This window comes from Lagenorhynchus albirostris, chromosome 1, assembly GCF_949774975.1.
Source record: "Lagenorhynchus albirostris chromosome 1, mLagAlb1.1, whole genome shotgun sequence".
In the NCBI taxonomy this organism is placed as follows: Eukaryota; Metazoa; Chordata; class Mammalia; order Artiodactyla; family Delphinidae; genus Lagenorhynchus; species Lagenorhynchus albirostris.
The window spans coordinates 117,425,728-117,440,306 of NC_083095.1; the positions used below are offsets into that span (position 1 = coordinate 117,425,728).

General features: G+C 36.9%; 1 protein-coding gene across 6 annotated transcripts in view; it reads left to right on the top strand.

Moving 5' to 3' along the window:
* Positions 1-14,579, top strand: part of MINDY2 (MINDY lysine 48 deubiquitinase 2) — a 116,020-nt gene that overhangs the window by 14,519 nt on the left and 86,922 nt on the right. For all 6 annotated transcript variants that reach the window (XM_060150913.1, XM_060150919.1, XM_060150928.1 and 3 more), the window contains exon 3: positions 10,852-10,916. In XM_060150913.1, the coding sequence (XP_060006896.1) occupies positions 10,852-10,916 (65 nt within the window). The remainder of the gene's footprint in view (positions 1-10,851; positions 10,917-14,579) is intronic.

Consider the following 14,579-nt stretch of genomic DNA (forward strand, 5'->3'; position numbering starts at 1 on the left):
GTTATAATTTTTAATCTCTTAATTAAAAAATTTTATCAGTATGTTTCTGTTATTGGATGCCTTCTTTCTGACCAGCATTAAAATTCTTTAATATAAATAGACTAGTGACATCTAGAAAACAAGGTACATATTAATTCCAATAAACTACAGAGTGGGAAATGGCACAAAAACTCTAACATTGAATGTAGGTAGTGTTTTAAAATATTGAGTAGACTTGAATTAAAACCCAGGAGGTGATTTAGAGCAGTGCTACCCAAAATATGATTCATGGACCTCTGTCAGTCTATAAAATGTTAGTTACCGGTCTGCAATGAAATAGAGGCTTATACTAGAGTGTAAAACATTTTAGTCCATGTGAAATTTTTTGATGGCCAATTTTTCTTGATGAAGGAAGCAGTGTATTGAATTGCATTCTTATGCAAGATTCTTATTTCAAAACAGACCATAGTACACAGTTTGCAGACCAGTTGCATTGAGTAGAACTTGTTTACAGAGTAGGTTGTTGTATATCACCCTGCGGTCTTTTACAATTTAGCAAATAAGAATTTATATATTTATACTATTACCAAATCGGAAATCTTAATCCATATTCTTACAGTTGTTTAGTAATTAAATTTTTATTTAAAAAAATTTTATTAGCTGATTAGTTTATTTATGCCATTCCAGACAACTAGGTAACTGATTTTTTTTTTTGTGAGGTGTAGGTTTAGTGAAGTAATCGAGATTAGAGCTTTTGGAAGACCTTTTTCTTTCTTTTTTTTTTTTTTGCAGTACGCGGGCCTCTCACTGTTGTGGCCTCTCCCGTTGCGGAGCACAGGCTCCGGACGCGCAGGCTCAGTGGCCATGGCTCACGGGCCTAGCCGCTCCACCGCATGTGGGATCTTCCTGGACTGGGGCGCGAACCCGTGTCCCCTGCATCGGCAGGTGGACTCTCAACCACTGCGCCACCAGGGAAGCCCTCGAAGACCTTTTTCTTTATGTAATTAATGTCATTTAATCCCACTCACTGGCTAGGGAACCTCATAGTTAAGTGTAGATTACTTTCAATATCTAGATGTCTGGAAATAGAATTTCTATTTAAACCTCTTTTACTCTAGCTTGGTGATTCTTAAACTTTGTGGTTTCTAAATTATATTTCATGGAAAAGGCTGAAATATGCTTAGTGCTTTTGATGAACAGCCAGTATGACTGCCAAGGACTGTGCAAAGGGGAAGTATTAGGAGATGAGATTAGAGGTAATGGGATCATATCGTACAGTATCCTAGGCTATTATAGCAACTTTGACTTTTGCTGTGGGTGATTGGGAAGCCATTAAAGGATTTTGAACAGAGGACTAAGGATCTGACTTTGAGTTTAACAAGAATTCTCTGGCTGTTATGTTGAAAATAGAACTTAGTAGTGTAAAGGCAGAAGCAGGGAGATTGGTTAGCAAGCTGTTAAAACTGGCAAAAGATGGTGGTGGCTTCAAGCAGGGTAGTAGAAGTGGAGATTATAAAATATGGTCAGATTCTGAATATAGAGCTGACCGAATTTGCCGATCAGTTGAATGTGGCGTGAGAGTGAAGTCAAGGGTTACCCCATGATTTTTGGTTTGAACAACTGGAAGGACAGACTTAACATCAACTGAAACAGGAAAAAATGGAAGGAACATATTTAGGGAGGAATATCAGGATTTTGGTTTTGGGATGTTTATTGGCATTCAAGTGGAGATATCAGGGAGGCAGTGGGATATATAAATGTAGAGTCTAGAGGAGAGGTCTCAATCAGTGCTGTACAGTAAAACTTTCTGTGTCAATGGAAATGTTCTATATCTGTGCTGTCTAGTTTCATAGCTACTAGGCACATGTGGCTCTTGATATCTTAAAATATAGCTGATGTGACTGAGGAACTGAATATTAAATTAATTTTAAATTAAATTTTTATTAATTAATTAAATTTAAATTTATGTAGCCACATGTCACTACTAGTTATTGTATTGGACAGCACAGATCTAGCCTGTAAATACACATTTGGGAACAGATAACATATATAAATGACAGTTATACTGAGTCACAAATAATATGAATGTAGATAGAGAAGGGAAGAGATCAGTAGACTGAATCTTGGATGTGCCAGTGATTAGAAGCTGAGGAAGAGGAAGAATGGGTAGAAGCTCAACTATATAGAAGAAAAACCAAAGACTAATTTCCTAGAATCTAAATGAAGAGTTTCAATGAAGAGTTAGAGATTAGTTGAATCAAATGCTGCTAATAGGCCACGCAGGATGAAAACTGAAAATTGACCATTGATTGAGCCATAAGGAGGTAATTGGTAACTTCAGGGAGTCCACAGGATAAAAACCTGACTGGAGTGGGCACAGGGGAAAATTAGAAGCCCTTATATATTGTACATAGCCAGTAGGAATGTAACATAATGAAGCTACTGTGGAAAACAGTTTGTCAGTTCCTTAGAAAGCTAAATATAGAATTACCTATGATCCTACAACTTTACCCAAGAGAAATAAAAATACATGTTCACACAAAAACTTGTACAGGAATGTTCATAGCAGCATTATAATAATAGCCTAAAAGTGGAAACAACCCAGATAGCCATAAACTGATGAGTGGATAAACAAACTGTGTTATATCCATATAGTGAAACATTATTCAGCCATAAAAAGGAATGTATTGATACATGCTGTAATATGGATAAACCTTAAAGACATTATGCTAAGTCAAAGAAGCCAAGTCACAAAATACCACTTATTATATGATTCCATTTATATCAAATGTCCAGAATAGGCAAATTTAGAGACAGAAAGTAGATTAGTGGTTGCTTAGGACTTGGGAATATAGGGGGGAAATAGAGATTGACTGCTAATGGGTATAGAGTTTCTTTAAGGGGAGACCAAAATGTTCTAAAATTAGATCATGATGATAATTTCACAATCCTATTAATATACTTTAAAAACATTGAATTGTACACTTTAAATGGGTTAATTATATGGTATGTGAATTACATTTCTATAAAGCTGTTTTTAAAAAGAGAAAATTGAAGGAAAGGAATTGAAAAGAGTATTTTAGACAAATAGAAGTATTAGTCTTAGGCAGTACAGATACTTTATCCTTAGCAATAGGAGGGAAGATAGAATGTATTAAAAATAGATGCAGGTAGGTGGACAGATGTGGGTGTGGTAACTTATAGAAGGTCTTTTGAGTGCTTCTATTTTCTCAGTGAAATGGGAAACCAGGTTATCAGCTGAGAGTGAAGATGAAGGAGGAGTTGTTGAAGATGAGAAGGAAGGTATAAAATAGTTGCCTAGACAAGTTGGAGGTGAATGGGGAGATGAAGTATTATTCCTGGGCATTACCACTGGGGTTAGTGAGACCAGCCAACATTGGCAGTATGATTTCTTTAGTCACACTCAGCTGCATGAGTATAGGCCTGAATAGTGGAGGAGCAGGATTTAACCAGAGCTGGGTTTTTGCCAAGTGAGTATGTTGAAGAAAGAGTCTAGGAAATTGAAGGTATGTGTAGAGAGTGGTTATAATGATGAGCTATAATAGTTAAGTTGCATAAAGAGGAAATGAGGATATGAATATGTTGAAGAAAAATGTGACAGGATTTAGTGGATTGTAGGCCCTGATACAGCTGAAGAATTTTTGGAGCCTGGTGATAACAAAGCTGTATGATCATAGGGAATGAGTTTCTGAGATAAGGTGGAATATAAGATTCTTGTTGGAAAAGAGGCAAGGAACAGAAAGTCCAGGGTATTAGATGGGTCATCTCTATGAGTATTGAAATTATCAAAAACTATGGCAGGATTTGTGTCATAGAGAGGTAGTGAGCTAGGAATGAGGCAGATTGACCTGAAAGTTGGTAGAGAACTATAACCAGGTGGGTGGATAATGGGTAGTATTATATGATAGCATGAGTTTTAAAACTGAGGAGTTTTAGGGAGGAGGGAGAGAAAGAATGACCCTAAGGAGCAAGTAGATCCACCTTCAGGCTCACCGGTAAAGAAGCATGAGAGAGAAAAGACATCACTTAAGAGGGCTGCAGTGTCATCAAGGCAGAGCCAAATTTCATTTAGGCAGAAGATGAAGGAAACATTAAAAAAAGAAAATACTTAGAAGATTTGAGAGACCATGAGTTCCAGAGGACACTGAAATTCAAGATAGGAATTTAGGAGTCGTTAGTATAAAAATGGTATTTAAATCTGTGGAAATTGATGAGATCATTAAGAGAGAAAGTATAGAGAAGAGACGTGGGTCCAGGATCATCCCATAAAGTTTCCCAGCATGCACAGATTGGGTAGAGTAGTGTTTCTCCACCTTTTTTTCAGTATTGCCCCCCTAAGGAGCCTTTGTAGACATCTTTGTCCTAATCACTCACTCCAGGAAATTTTAATACCACAGGTATACTGTATGTCTCTTCATGTTCTGTGGCCCTTTGAAGGCCACAAACCATTATAATATCTAAGATACCTTTGTCCCTACCCTCCAAGAATCAGTTTTTGCCCCCTTGGCGGTAACATCGCCCCTGCTGAAATGCATGGGTTAGAGCAGCGGTCCCCAAACTTTTCGGCACCAGGGACTGCTTTTGTAGAAGACAATTTTCCCACGGGGTGGGGGGAAGTTTCAGCAGGGGTGACGTTTAATATACTGGGCTAAATAAAAGATATTATTAAAATTAATTTTACTTCTTTTTACTTTTTTTAATGTGGCTACTAAAAATTTAAAGTTACATATGGGCTTGCATTTGTGGCTTGCATTATATTTTTGTTGGACGGTGCTAACCTTAAACTGTGCTGCCACTCCACAGCTTCTTATGTCATCCTGGCTCTGCTGTCTGTGCTATCATAGACCGCTGCCATTTACCTAACCTCTTGCCTGCTAGTTATTACCATCACTCTACTTGCCTTTTTCTATTCTACCTTCTGAGACAAAATGAGCTCTTTTGCTGTCAGTTCCCATAGCTAAAGAATGCATTTGTAATGGCAGAGACCCATGAGCAGAGGCAGAGGGCATATGAATGGAGGTACTAATAGTATAAAAGGGTAAGATTGGAGTGGAAATAAAAGCATCATAAATTATAATATCTCTTCATTTTACAGATGAGGTAACCAAAGCTCAGAAAGATTAAATTATGTGTTCTATCCATCTAGGCACCTTCTAATATGATTTTTAAAGTGCTGAAAGGCTAGTATTCTCAAAAGTATATCCCTTCTCCCTTTCCACCACTCAAGTGTTTTTGATAGAGTATTTTAAATTCCTACTACTTGTCTCTTCCTTTTTTTTTCTTTTTCTTATCCAGCAAATATTTACTGATTATGTACTGTGGACAAGTTATTTGGAAGTGTCAACAATACAGTCAATGTGGCTTGCATAAATGTACTAAGAAAATGTTAACATGGTATTTTTCTTGGAAAGAAAATAATTAGTGCATCTTGGTATCTTAAATTTATCTAACTGTTAGATTTTAAAAATCCCTGAGAGAGCAGGACATAGAGTAGAGAATTTTTTAAATTATAGGGAAAAAGAAAAATTGACAAAGTAATATTTAGATTTAGGGTAGCTAAAGAGGTTTGGAAGTCCTGGGCGAGGAGACTCATCTACAGGGACAGCATGAAAGTAATATGATCCTAATGGGAGGTGGGAGAGAAGTGAGCAAGAATAATGTGAGAAGAGAGATTCTGAAAAGTCTGCCTCACCAAAAGTAAACTTTATTTAAAGCCAATCCTGCCAAAACAAATTGTTTAATTTTCTAAGCTATTTGGATTTTGTTCTCTTGAGATTACTCCAGTTCTCTACACTAGTAGAAAGATTGTAAAGAAACCAGTAAAGGTTTTCCTAGGTTTTTCAAAGGTTAGAGGAGGAGGGAATTTTAATTTGGAAATTTCTGTTACTGGAGTATTAGAACAGGGTCAAACATGGACATGGGTCAAACATGGACATGGCTTGTTGGAGGGCTTTGGCCTCAAGAAAGCAACATGAAAGCTCCTAGTGAGTGCTAGGAGGTCTAAGTGGGGAAGAAGTGTAGGTGGAAGGCAGAAAATGGTTAGGAAGATGAGGTAAAAAAGCACAACACAAACTAGAATACACACTATGATTTTAGCCATCCAAGACAGTTTGTATGATGGTGAGACTAGCATCGTATTATAGTAAGGAAAATGGTTGTTAGGATGATGGTGCTGTCTGACTTTTTAAAAGGTAATTTATTTTATCTTTTGAACATAAATACTATAAAAGGAGGTCAATGTTGAAGCATGTTAATTTTGCCCACAGTTGACTGTGTCTTCTCTTTTCCAAATGCTCACCTGGGATAAGTTACCTACTACCTACTGCCAAACCCTCTCTTCCTTTTTTGGCCTAATGTGGCTGTCAGGTTTTTGTTTCTTAATTTCTGTTTGTCTGAAATATCCCATTAATAGCAAAGTCTTATGGATTCTTTCTTTGAAATGCTTTCCTCTCTCTGTATACTGGTACTTCGGAATGTGATTTATTGCAAGCTCTTTTGTTTCCTCTACTCTCCAAATTAGCCTACATATCAGTGTTATCTTCTTAAAGCACCAGTTTCATCCTTCAGTTGTCTACTTAAAAACAGAAAGATTCCCTTATGATCTTTCACAAGCAGCCAAACTTACTGATGTATTATTTATGATTTTCTATAATCTGATCAAGCTTACCCATCCAGCCATATTTCCCACCACTCTGCAACATAAATCTTATGTATAAACCTCCTTATAAACTGCCCATATAGCAAGATGTTTCTTATATTTGCTTTTCCCATCATTCTTTCTCCCTCAAAGAATGCTTTTTCCCCTCACTGCCTTGGCAGGTTCTGCTGATTTTTCTGAATCTGCTTTAGATACTACCCCTACAAAGGATATTTCTAAGTGCTACAGGCTTTATGAACATTTCTTTTCAAAATCACTTGGTACTTAAGGCCTTTATTACATTTTACACTCTATTATACCTTATTGTTATTTTATTCTGTTTCCTGTATGTTCTTTGCCCAACCAAATTATTAGTTTTTTAAGGGAAACGCTCATTTCCAAACACGTTAACCTGTTGCTAAACACGGAATAGACTTTCAATAAATACTGTTTTTTAAAAAATGTTTTATTTATTTATTTATTTGGCTGCGTCAGGTCTTAGTTGCAGCACGCAGGATCTTCGTTGTGGCATGTGGGATCTTTTTTTTGCAGCGCATGGGCTCTTCACTGCGGCGCGCGGGCTCCAGGGCACGCAGGCTCAGTAGTTGGCAGCGTGTGAGCTCTCTAGTTGTGGCACGTGGGCTCCAGAGCCCATGGGCTCAGTAGTTGCAGCACGAACGCTCTCTAGTTGTGGTGCGTGGACTCTAGAGTGTGCAGGCTCAGTAGTCGCGGCGTGTGGTTTTAGTTGCCCCACAGCATGTAGGATCTTAGTTCCCCGACCAGGGATTGAACCTGCATCCCCTTCATTGGAAGGCAGATTCCTAACCACTGGACCACCAGGGAAGTCCCTCAATAAATATTTTTGATTGAGGTAGTATTGTTGACCAATTTTGTTATAAAGGTTAGATAAGCTAGACAGAATTCTTAAGAGATGATTTATTTAGATATCTAAAACTGAAAGATGCTCCCTTAAAAACTCAAAATCAGTCTTTTAAAAATATCTAATTCTCTATTACAAACTTTCCTAAAAATACAGATGTCTATTGCTTCATATCACCCCAAAATTTAGTCACTTAGAACAATGAATGTTTATTATCACACAGTATCTGTAGGTCAGGAATCTGGGTGTGGCTAAGTGACTCTGGCTTAAGGTCTCTCATGAGGTTGCAGTCAGTGTGTCAGTTGGGGCTGCAGTCTTATCTCCAGGCCCAACTGAGGAAGATCTGCTTCCAAGCTTTCTCACTTGGTTGTTGGCAGGATTCAGTTCCTCACAGGTTGTTGGACCGAGGTTCTCAGTTCCTCATTGACTGTGGCTCTCTGTGGCTCTCTCTCTAGAGGCTTCCTTCAATTCCTTGCCGTGGGCATCTCCAAAAGGCAGCTCAGAACATGGCAGGTGGCATTCCTCAGAGTGAGCAAATGAGAAAGCACCATGACAAACGACACAATATTTTCTTTTATAATTTTGTAAGTGACATTTCATTAATTCTATTGTATTTGATTCACTAGAAGTGAATCCAGTCCACACTCAAGGGAAAGTGATTATACAAAGGTATGAATGCCAGGCTATAGGGCTCATTGAGGTCCATCACAGAGGCTGCCTCCCTTAGTCAGGCCATTCTTCTCTTGTCTGAAGATCTTTTCTGACCTCAGGAAAAGAGGGGTTGCTTATCTGAGTCCTTCCCAATAATTATTCTATTCTTAGCACCTAAGCTTTAATCCATGATAGCATATCTAGGGTCATTTAGTATTGAATTATGTAATGTTCTGCATCCTGACCCTATTAAAGTTGTAGGAAAGCATACACTACAGTCTTTTATCAGGATAAATACAGAGCTTAAATGAGATATAGGATACCAGTATAGCAAATATGTTCTCAATTATTTGAATAAATAATGTATAAAATTTACTCAAAGCGTAGTTTTCAGTTAAATGCTATATTAAAACCTCAACATGTAAGTATACAATGTGCCATGTATAATAAGGATTCAAAAATATTTGTTAAATACACTTGCTTATATATTTCTGTGAATGAATTAATTTAGTGATTTAGAATTCCTGTACCTATGGTGGAATAAAATTGTTATCAGTTAGATTTTGCCATCTTAAAGTTCTAAATAAAAGCAAAAATAATAATATATTGATGTTCATAGGAATTCCTTTATTATCAGAGTTGGAGAGATTAAAAGAATACTTTTTTAAAAACTTATTTATGTATTTATCTTTGGCTGCGTTGGGTCTTCGTTGCTGCGTGCAGCTTTCGCTAGTTGTAGCAAGCGGGGGCTAATCTTTGTTGTGGTGCATGGGGTTCTGATTTGTGGTGGCTTCTCTTGTTGCAGAGCACAGGCTCTAAGCGCATGGGCTTCAGTAGCTGTGGCTTGTCGGCTTAGTAGTTGTGGCTCACGGGCTCTAGAGCGCAGGCTCAGTAGTTGTGGCGCATGGGCTTAGTTGCTCCTTGGCATGTGGGGTCTTCCCGGACCAGGGCTCGAACCCATGTCCCCTGCACTGGCAGGCGGATTCTTAACCACTGTGCCACCAGGGAAGTCCCTAAAAGAATACTTGATGCAGTCTTTAGAAGTTTATTTTGAATTTGAAAATAAAAGTTAATAAAACAATTTATCAACTTAGTGATTTGGGAGGCTGGCTGAGAAGTTAGTTCCATGTATCACTGTTTATATCAAATTAATTCCAGATAAATTAAAGATTTAAACAAAAAAAGACAAACATAAAATTACATGAAGAAAGTATATGTGAATGTTTGTATACTCTGAAGAGGTGAAAATCTTTCTAACATGACATCAAACCCATCAAACCCAGAAGCTATAATAGAAGAATTTGACTATACTGAAATTAAATCTTTCTGTATGGTGAAAAGTAGGCAAAAAACATCACCATAAAGTCAGAAGCCATTATGGGAAAAAAAAATTTACCATGTATAACAGGAAATATTCTAATTCCTCTAACTGAAAAAGAGCTTTTATGTGGTTCAGTAAAAAAAAAAATGATACTTGTATAGGCAGGCAATTCAAAGATAAGTATATATAATTAATACATAGTTAAAAAGGCAAAACATGGATAAAAAGTTACTGCATATATTAAAATGATGCTACATATATTTAAAAGGTATCACGTATACTAAAAGTCATTTATAGGGGCTTCCCTGGTAGCACAGTGGTTAAGAATCTGCCTGCCAATGCAGGGAACACGGGTTCCAGGGAACACGGGTTCGAGCCCTGGGCTGGGAAGATCCCACATGCCGCGGAGCAACTAAGCCCACGTGCCACAACTACTGAGCCTGCACTCTAGAGGCTGCGAGTCACAACTACTGAGCCCGTATGCCACAACTAATGAAGCCTGCACGCCTAGAGCCTGTGCTCTGCAACGAGAGAAGCCACCGCAATAAGGAGGCCGCGCACCGCAACGAAGAGTAGCCCCCGCTTGCTGCAACTAGAGGAAGTCCGCGTGCAGCAACAAAGACCCAATGCAGCCAAAAATAAATAAGTAAATAAATTTATTTTTTAAAAAGTCATTTATATATTAAAATGGTGATACCAAGTGAAAATACCTGTATAAAAATGTATCAATTTGGGGGAAGTATAGTTGCTTTACAATATTATATTAGTTTCAGGTGTACAGCATAGTGATTCAGTATTTTTACAGATTATACTCCATTAAAAGCTATTACAAGATAATGGCTTTAATTCTCTGTGCTATACAATATATTCTTGTTGCTTATCTATTTTATACATAGTAGTTTGTATCTCAATTCCATACCCCTTTCTTGCCTCTCTCTCTCCCCTCTCCTCACCGGTAACCACTAAGATACCAATTTTTTAAATGCAAAAAAAAATGTTTGCTTACTTCTAAGAATGACAAACATTTAGAAGACTGATGACACCCATTCTTGGAAAGGTATTGGGGTAATAGTTATCTTGCTGATAGCAGTGAAACTTGGTAAAAACCTTTTAGAGCTTTATTGTAGTGACATGGAAAGATGCTTAAATATAAAGAGGAGGAAAAAGAAAGTTCAAAACATAGGATGTACACTGAAAAAAATATGTGAGACCTTAGCTAACAGTTAACATTGATTTTCTCTGAATGGGGGGGTAAATATTTTATGTTACCTATTGCTACAATTTATAATTAAAATATATTACCTTTGTAATTAGATAAAAAGTAATATTTTTAAAAGGCAACTTTACCGTTTCTTTTTACAGGAGACTATATGCTTGATACAAAGCCAAAAGAAATTTCAGAAATTCAACGTTTAAACTATGAGCAGGTAATAGATACAATTTTTGTTATATTAAGATAGTTAATTTTTACTTACGGATATATTCATTGGTTTCTATCAGTGGCTTTTCTTTTTTTTTAATTTTTGAATTTTATTTATTTTTTTATACAGCAGGTTCTTATTAGTTATCTGTTTTATACATATTAGTGTATATATGTCAATCCCAATCTCCCAATTCATCACACCACCCCCACCACCACCCCCACCACTTTCCCCCCTTGGTGTCCATACGTTTGTTCTCTACATCTGTGTCTCTATTTCTGCCTTGTAAACCAGTTCATCTGTACCATTTTTATAGGTTCCACATATATGCATTAATATACGATATTTGTTTTTCTCTTTCCGACTTACTTCACTCTGTATGACAATCTCTAGATCCATCCACGTCTCTACAAATGACCCAATTTTGTTCCTTTTTATGGCTGAGTAATATTCCATTGTATATATACACCACATCTTCTTTATCCATTTGTCTGTTGATGGGCATTTAGGTTGCTTCCATGACCTGGCTATTGTAAATAGTGCTGCAATGAACATTGGGGTGCATGTGTCTTTTGAATTATGGTTTTCTCTGGGTATATGCCCAGTAGTGGGATTGCTGGGTCATATGGTAATTCTATTTTTAGTTTTTTAAGGAACCTCCATACTGTTCTCCAAAGGGGCTGTATCAATTTACATTCCCACCAACAGTATAAGAGGGTTCCCTTTTCTCCACACCCTCTCCAGCATTTGTTGTTTGTAGATTTTCTGTTGATGTCCATTCTAATTGGTGTGAGGTGATACCTCATTGTAGTTTTAATTTGCATTTCTCTAATAATTGGTGATGTTGAGCAGCCTTTTTGGTGCTTCTTGGCCATCTGTATGTCTTCTTTGGAGAAATGTTTATTTAGGTCTTCTGCCCATTTTTTGATTGGGTTGTTTGTTTTTTTAATATTGAGCTACATGAGCTGTTTATATATTTTGGAGATTAATCCTTTGTCCGTTGATTCGTTTGCAAATATTTTCTCCCATGCTGAAGGTTGTCTTTTTGTCTTGTTTGTGGTTTGCTTTGCTTTACAAAGCTCTTAAGTCTTATTAGGTCCCATTTGTTTATTTTTATTTCCATTACTCTAGAAGGTGGATCAAAAAAGATCTTGCTGTGATTTATGTCAAAGAGTGTTCTTCCTATGTTTTCCTCTAAGACTTTTATAGTGTCTGGCCTTACATTTAGGTCTTTAATCCATTTTGAGTTTATTTTTGTGTATGGTGTTAGGGAGTGTTCTAATTTCATTCTTTTACATGTAGCTGTCCAGTTTTCCCAACACCACTTATTGAAGAGACTGTCTTTTCTCCATTGTACATCCTGGCTTGCTTTGTCATAGATTAGTTGACCATAGGTACGTGGGTTTATCTTTGAGCTTTCTATCCTGTTCCATTGATCTATATTTCTGTTTTTGTGCCCGTACCATATTGTCTTGATTATTGTAGCTTTGTAGTATAGTCTGAATTCAGGGAGTCTGATTCCTCCAGCTCTACTTTTTTCCCTCAAGACTGCTTTGGCTATTCGGGGTCTTTTGTGTCTCCATACAAATTTTAAGACTTTTTGTTCTAGTTCTGTAAAAAATGCCATTGGTGATTTGATAGGGATTGCATTGAATCTGTAGATTGCTTTGGGTAGTATAGTTATTTTAACAATATTGATTCTTCCAGTCCAAGAACATGGTATATCTCTCCATCTGTTTGTGTCATCTTTTTAAAAAAAATTTTTTTTTATATATCAGGTTCTTATTGGTTATCCATTTTATACATATTAGTGTATATATGTCAATCCCAGCTGCTTTTGCTGCATCCCATAGGTTTTGGATCATCATGTTTTCATTGTAATTTGTCTGTAGATATTTTTTGATTTCCTCTTTAATTTCTTCAGTGATCTCTTAGTTATTTAGTAACGTATTGTTTACCCTCCATGTGTTTGTGTTTTTTATGGTTTCTTTTGCTGTAATTGATTTCTAATCTCATAGCGTTGTGGTCGGAAAAGATGCTTGATATGATTTCAATTTTCTTAAATTTACCAAGGCTTGATTTGTGACCCACAATGTGATCAGTCCTGGAGAATGTTCCATGTGCACTTGAGAAGAAAGTGTAATCTGCTATTTTTGGAAGGAATGTCCTATAAATATCAATTAAATCTATATGGTCCATTGTGTCATTTAAAGCTTGTGTTTCCTTATTAATTTTCTGTTGGGATGATCTGTCCATTGGTGTAAGTGAGGTGTAGTCCCCCACTATTATTGTGTTACTGTCAATTTCCTCTTTTATAGCTGTTAGCAGTTGCCTTACGTATTGAGGTGCTCCTGTGTTGGGTGCATATATATTTACAATTGTTATATCTTCTCGGATTGATCCCTTGATCATTATGTAGTATCCTTCCTTGTCTCTTGTAACATTCTTTATTTTAAAGTCTATTTTATCTGATATAAGTATTGCTACTCCAGCTTTCTTTTGATTTCCATTTGCATGGAATATCTTTTTCCATCCCCTCACTTTCAGTCTGTATGTGTCCCTAGGTCTGAAGTGGGTCTCTTGTAGACAGCATATATATGGGTCTTGTTTTTGTATACATTCAGCGAGCCTGTGTCTTTTGGTTGGAGCATTTAATCCATTCATGTTTAAGGTAATTATATCTATGCTCCTTTACCATTTTCTTAATTGTTTTGGGTTTGTTTTTGTAGGTCCTTTTCTTCTCTTGTGTTTCCCACTTAGAGAAGTTCCTTTAGCATTTGTTGTAGAGCTGGTTTGGTGGTGCTGAATTCTCCTAGCTTTTGCTTGTCTGTAAAGCTTTTGATTTCTCCACTGAATCTGGATGTGATCCTTGGCAAATAGAATAATCTTGGTTGTATGTTCTTCCCTTTCACCACTTGAAATATATTGTGCCACTCCCTTCTGGATTGTGGAGTTTCTGCTGAGAAATCAGCTGTTAACCTTATGGGAGTTCCCTTGTATGTTATTTGTCCTTTTTCCCTCGTTGCTTTCAATAATTTTTCTTTGTCTTTAATTTTTGTCAATTTGATTACTGTGTGTGTCGGCGGGTTTCTCCTTGGGTTTATCCTGCCTGGGACTGTCTGCACTTCCTGTACTTGGATGGCTATTTCCTTTCCCATGTTAGGGAAGTTTTTGACTATAATCTCTTCACATATTTTCTTGGGTCCTTTCTCTCTCTCTTCTCCTTCTGGGACCCCTATAATGCAAATGTTGTTGCATTCAGTGTTGTCCTAGAGGTCCCTTAGGCTGTCTTCATTTCTTTTCATTCTTTTTTGTTTATTCTGTTCCACGGCAGTGAATTCCACCATTCTGTCTTCCAGGTCACTTATCCGTTCTTCTGCCTCAGTTATTCTGCTATTGATTCCTTCTAGTGTATTTTTCGTTTCAGTTATTGTATTGTTCATCTCTGTTTGTTCTTTAATTCTTCGAGGCTTTTGTTAAACATTTCTTGCATCTTCTTGATCTTTGCCTCCATTCTTTTCCCGAGGTCCTGGATCATCTTCACTATCATTATTCTGAATTCTTTTTCTGGAAGGTTGCCTTTCTCCACTTCATTTAGTTGTTTTTCTGGGGTTTTATCTTGTTTCTTCATCTGGTACAAAGTCCTCTGTCTTTTCATTTTGTCTATCT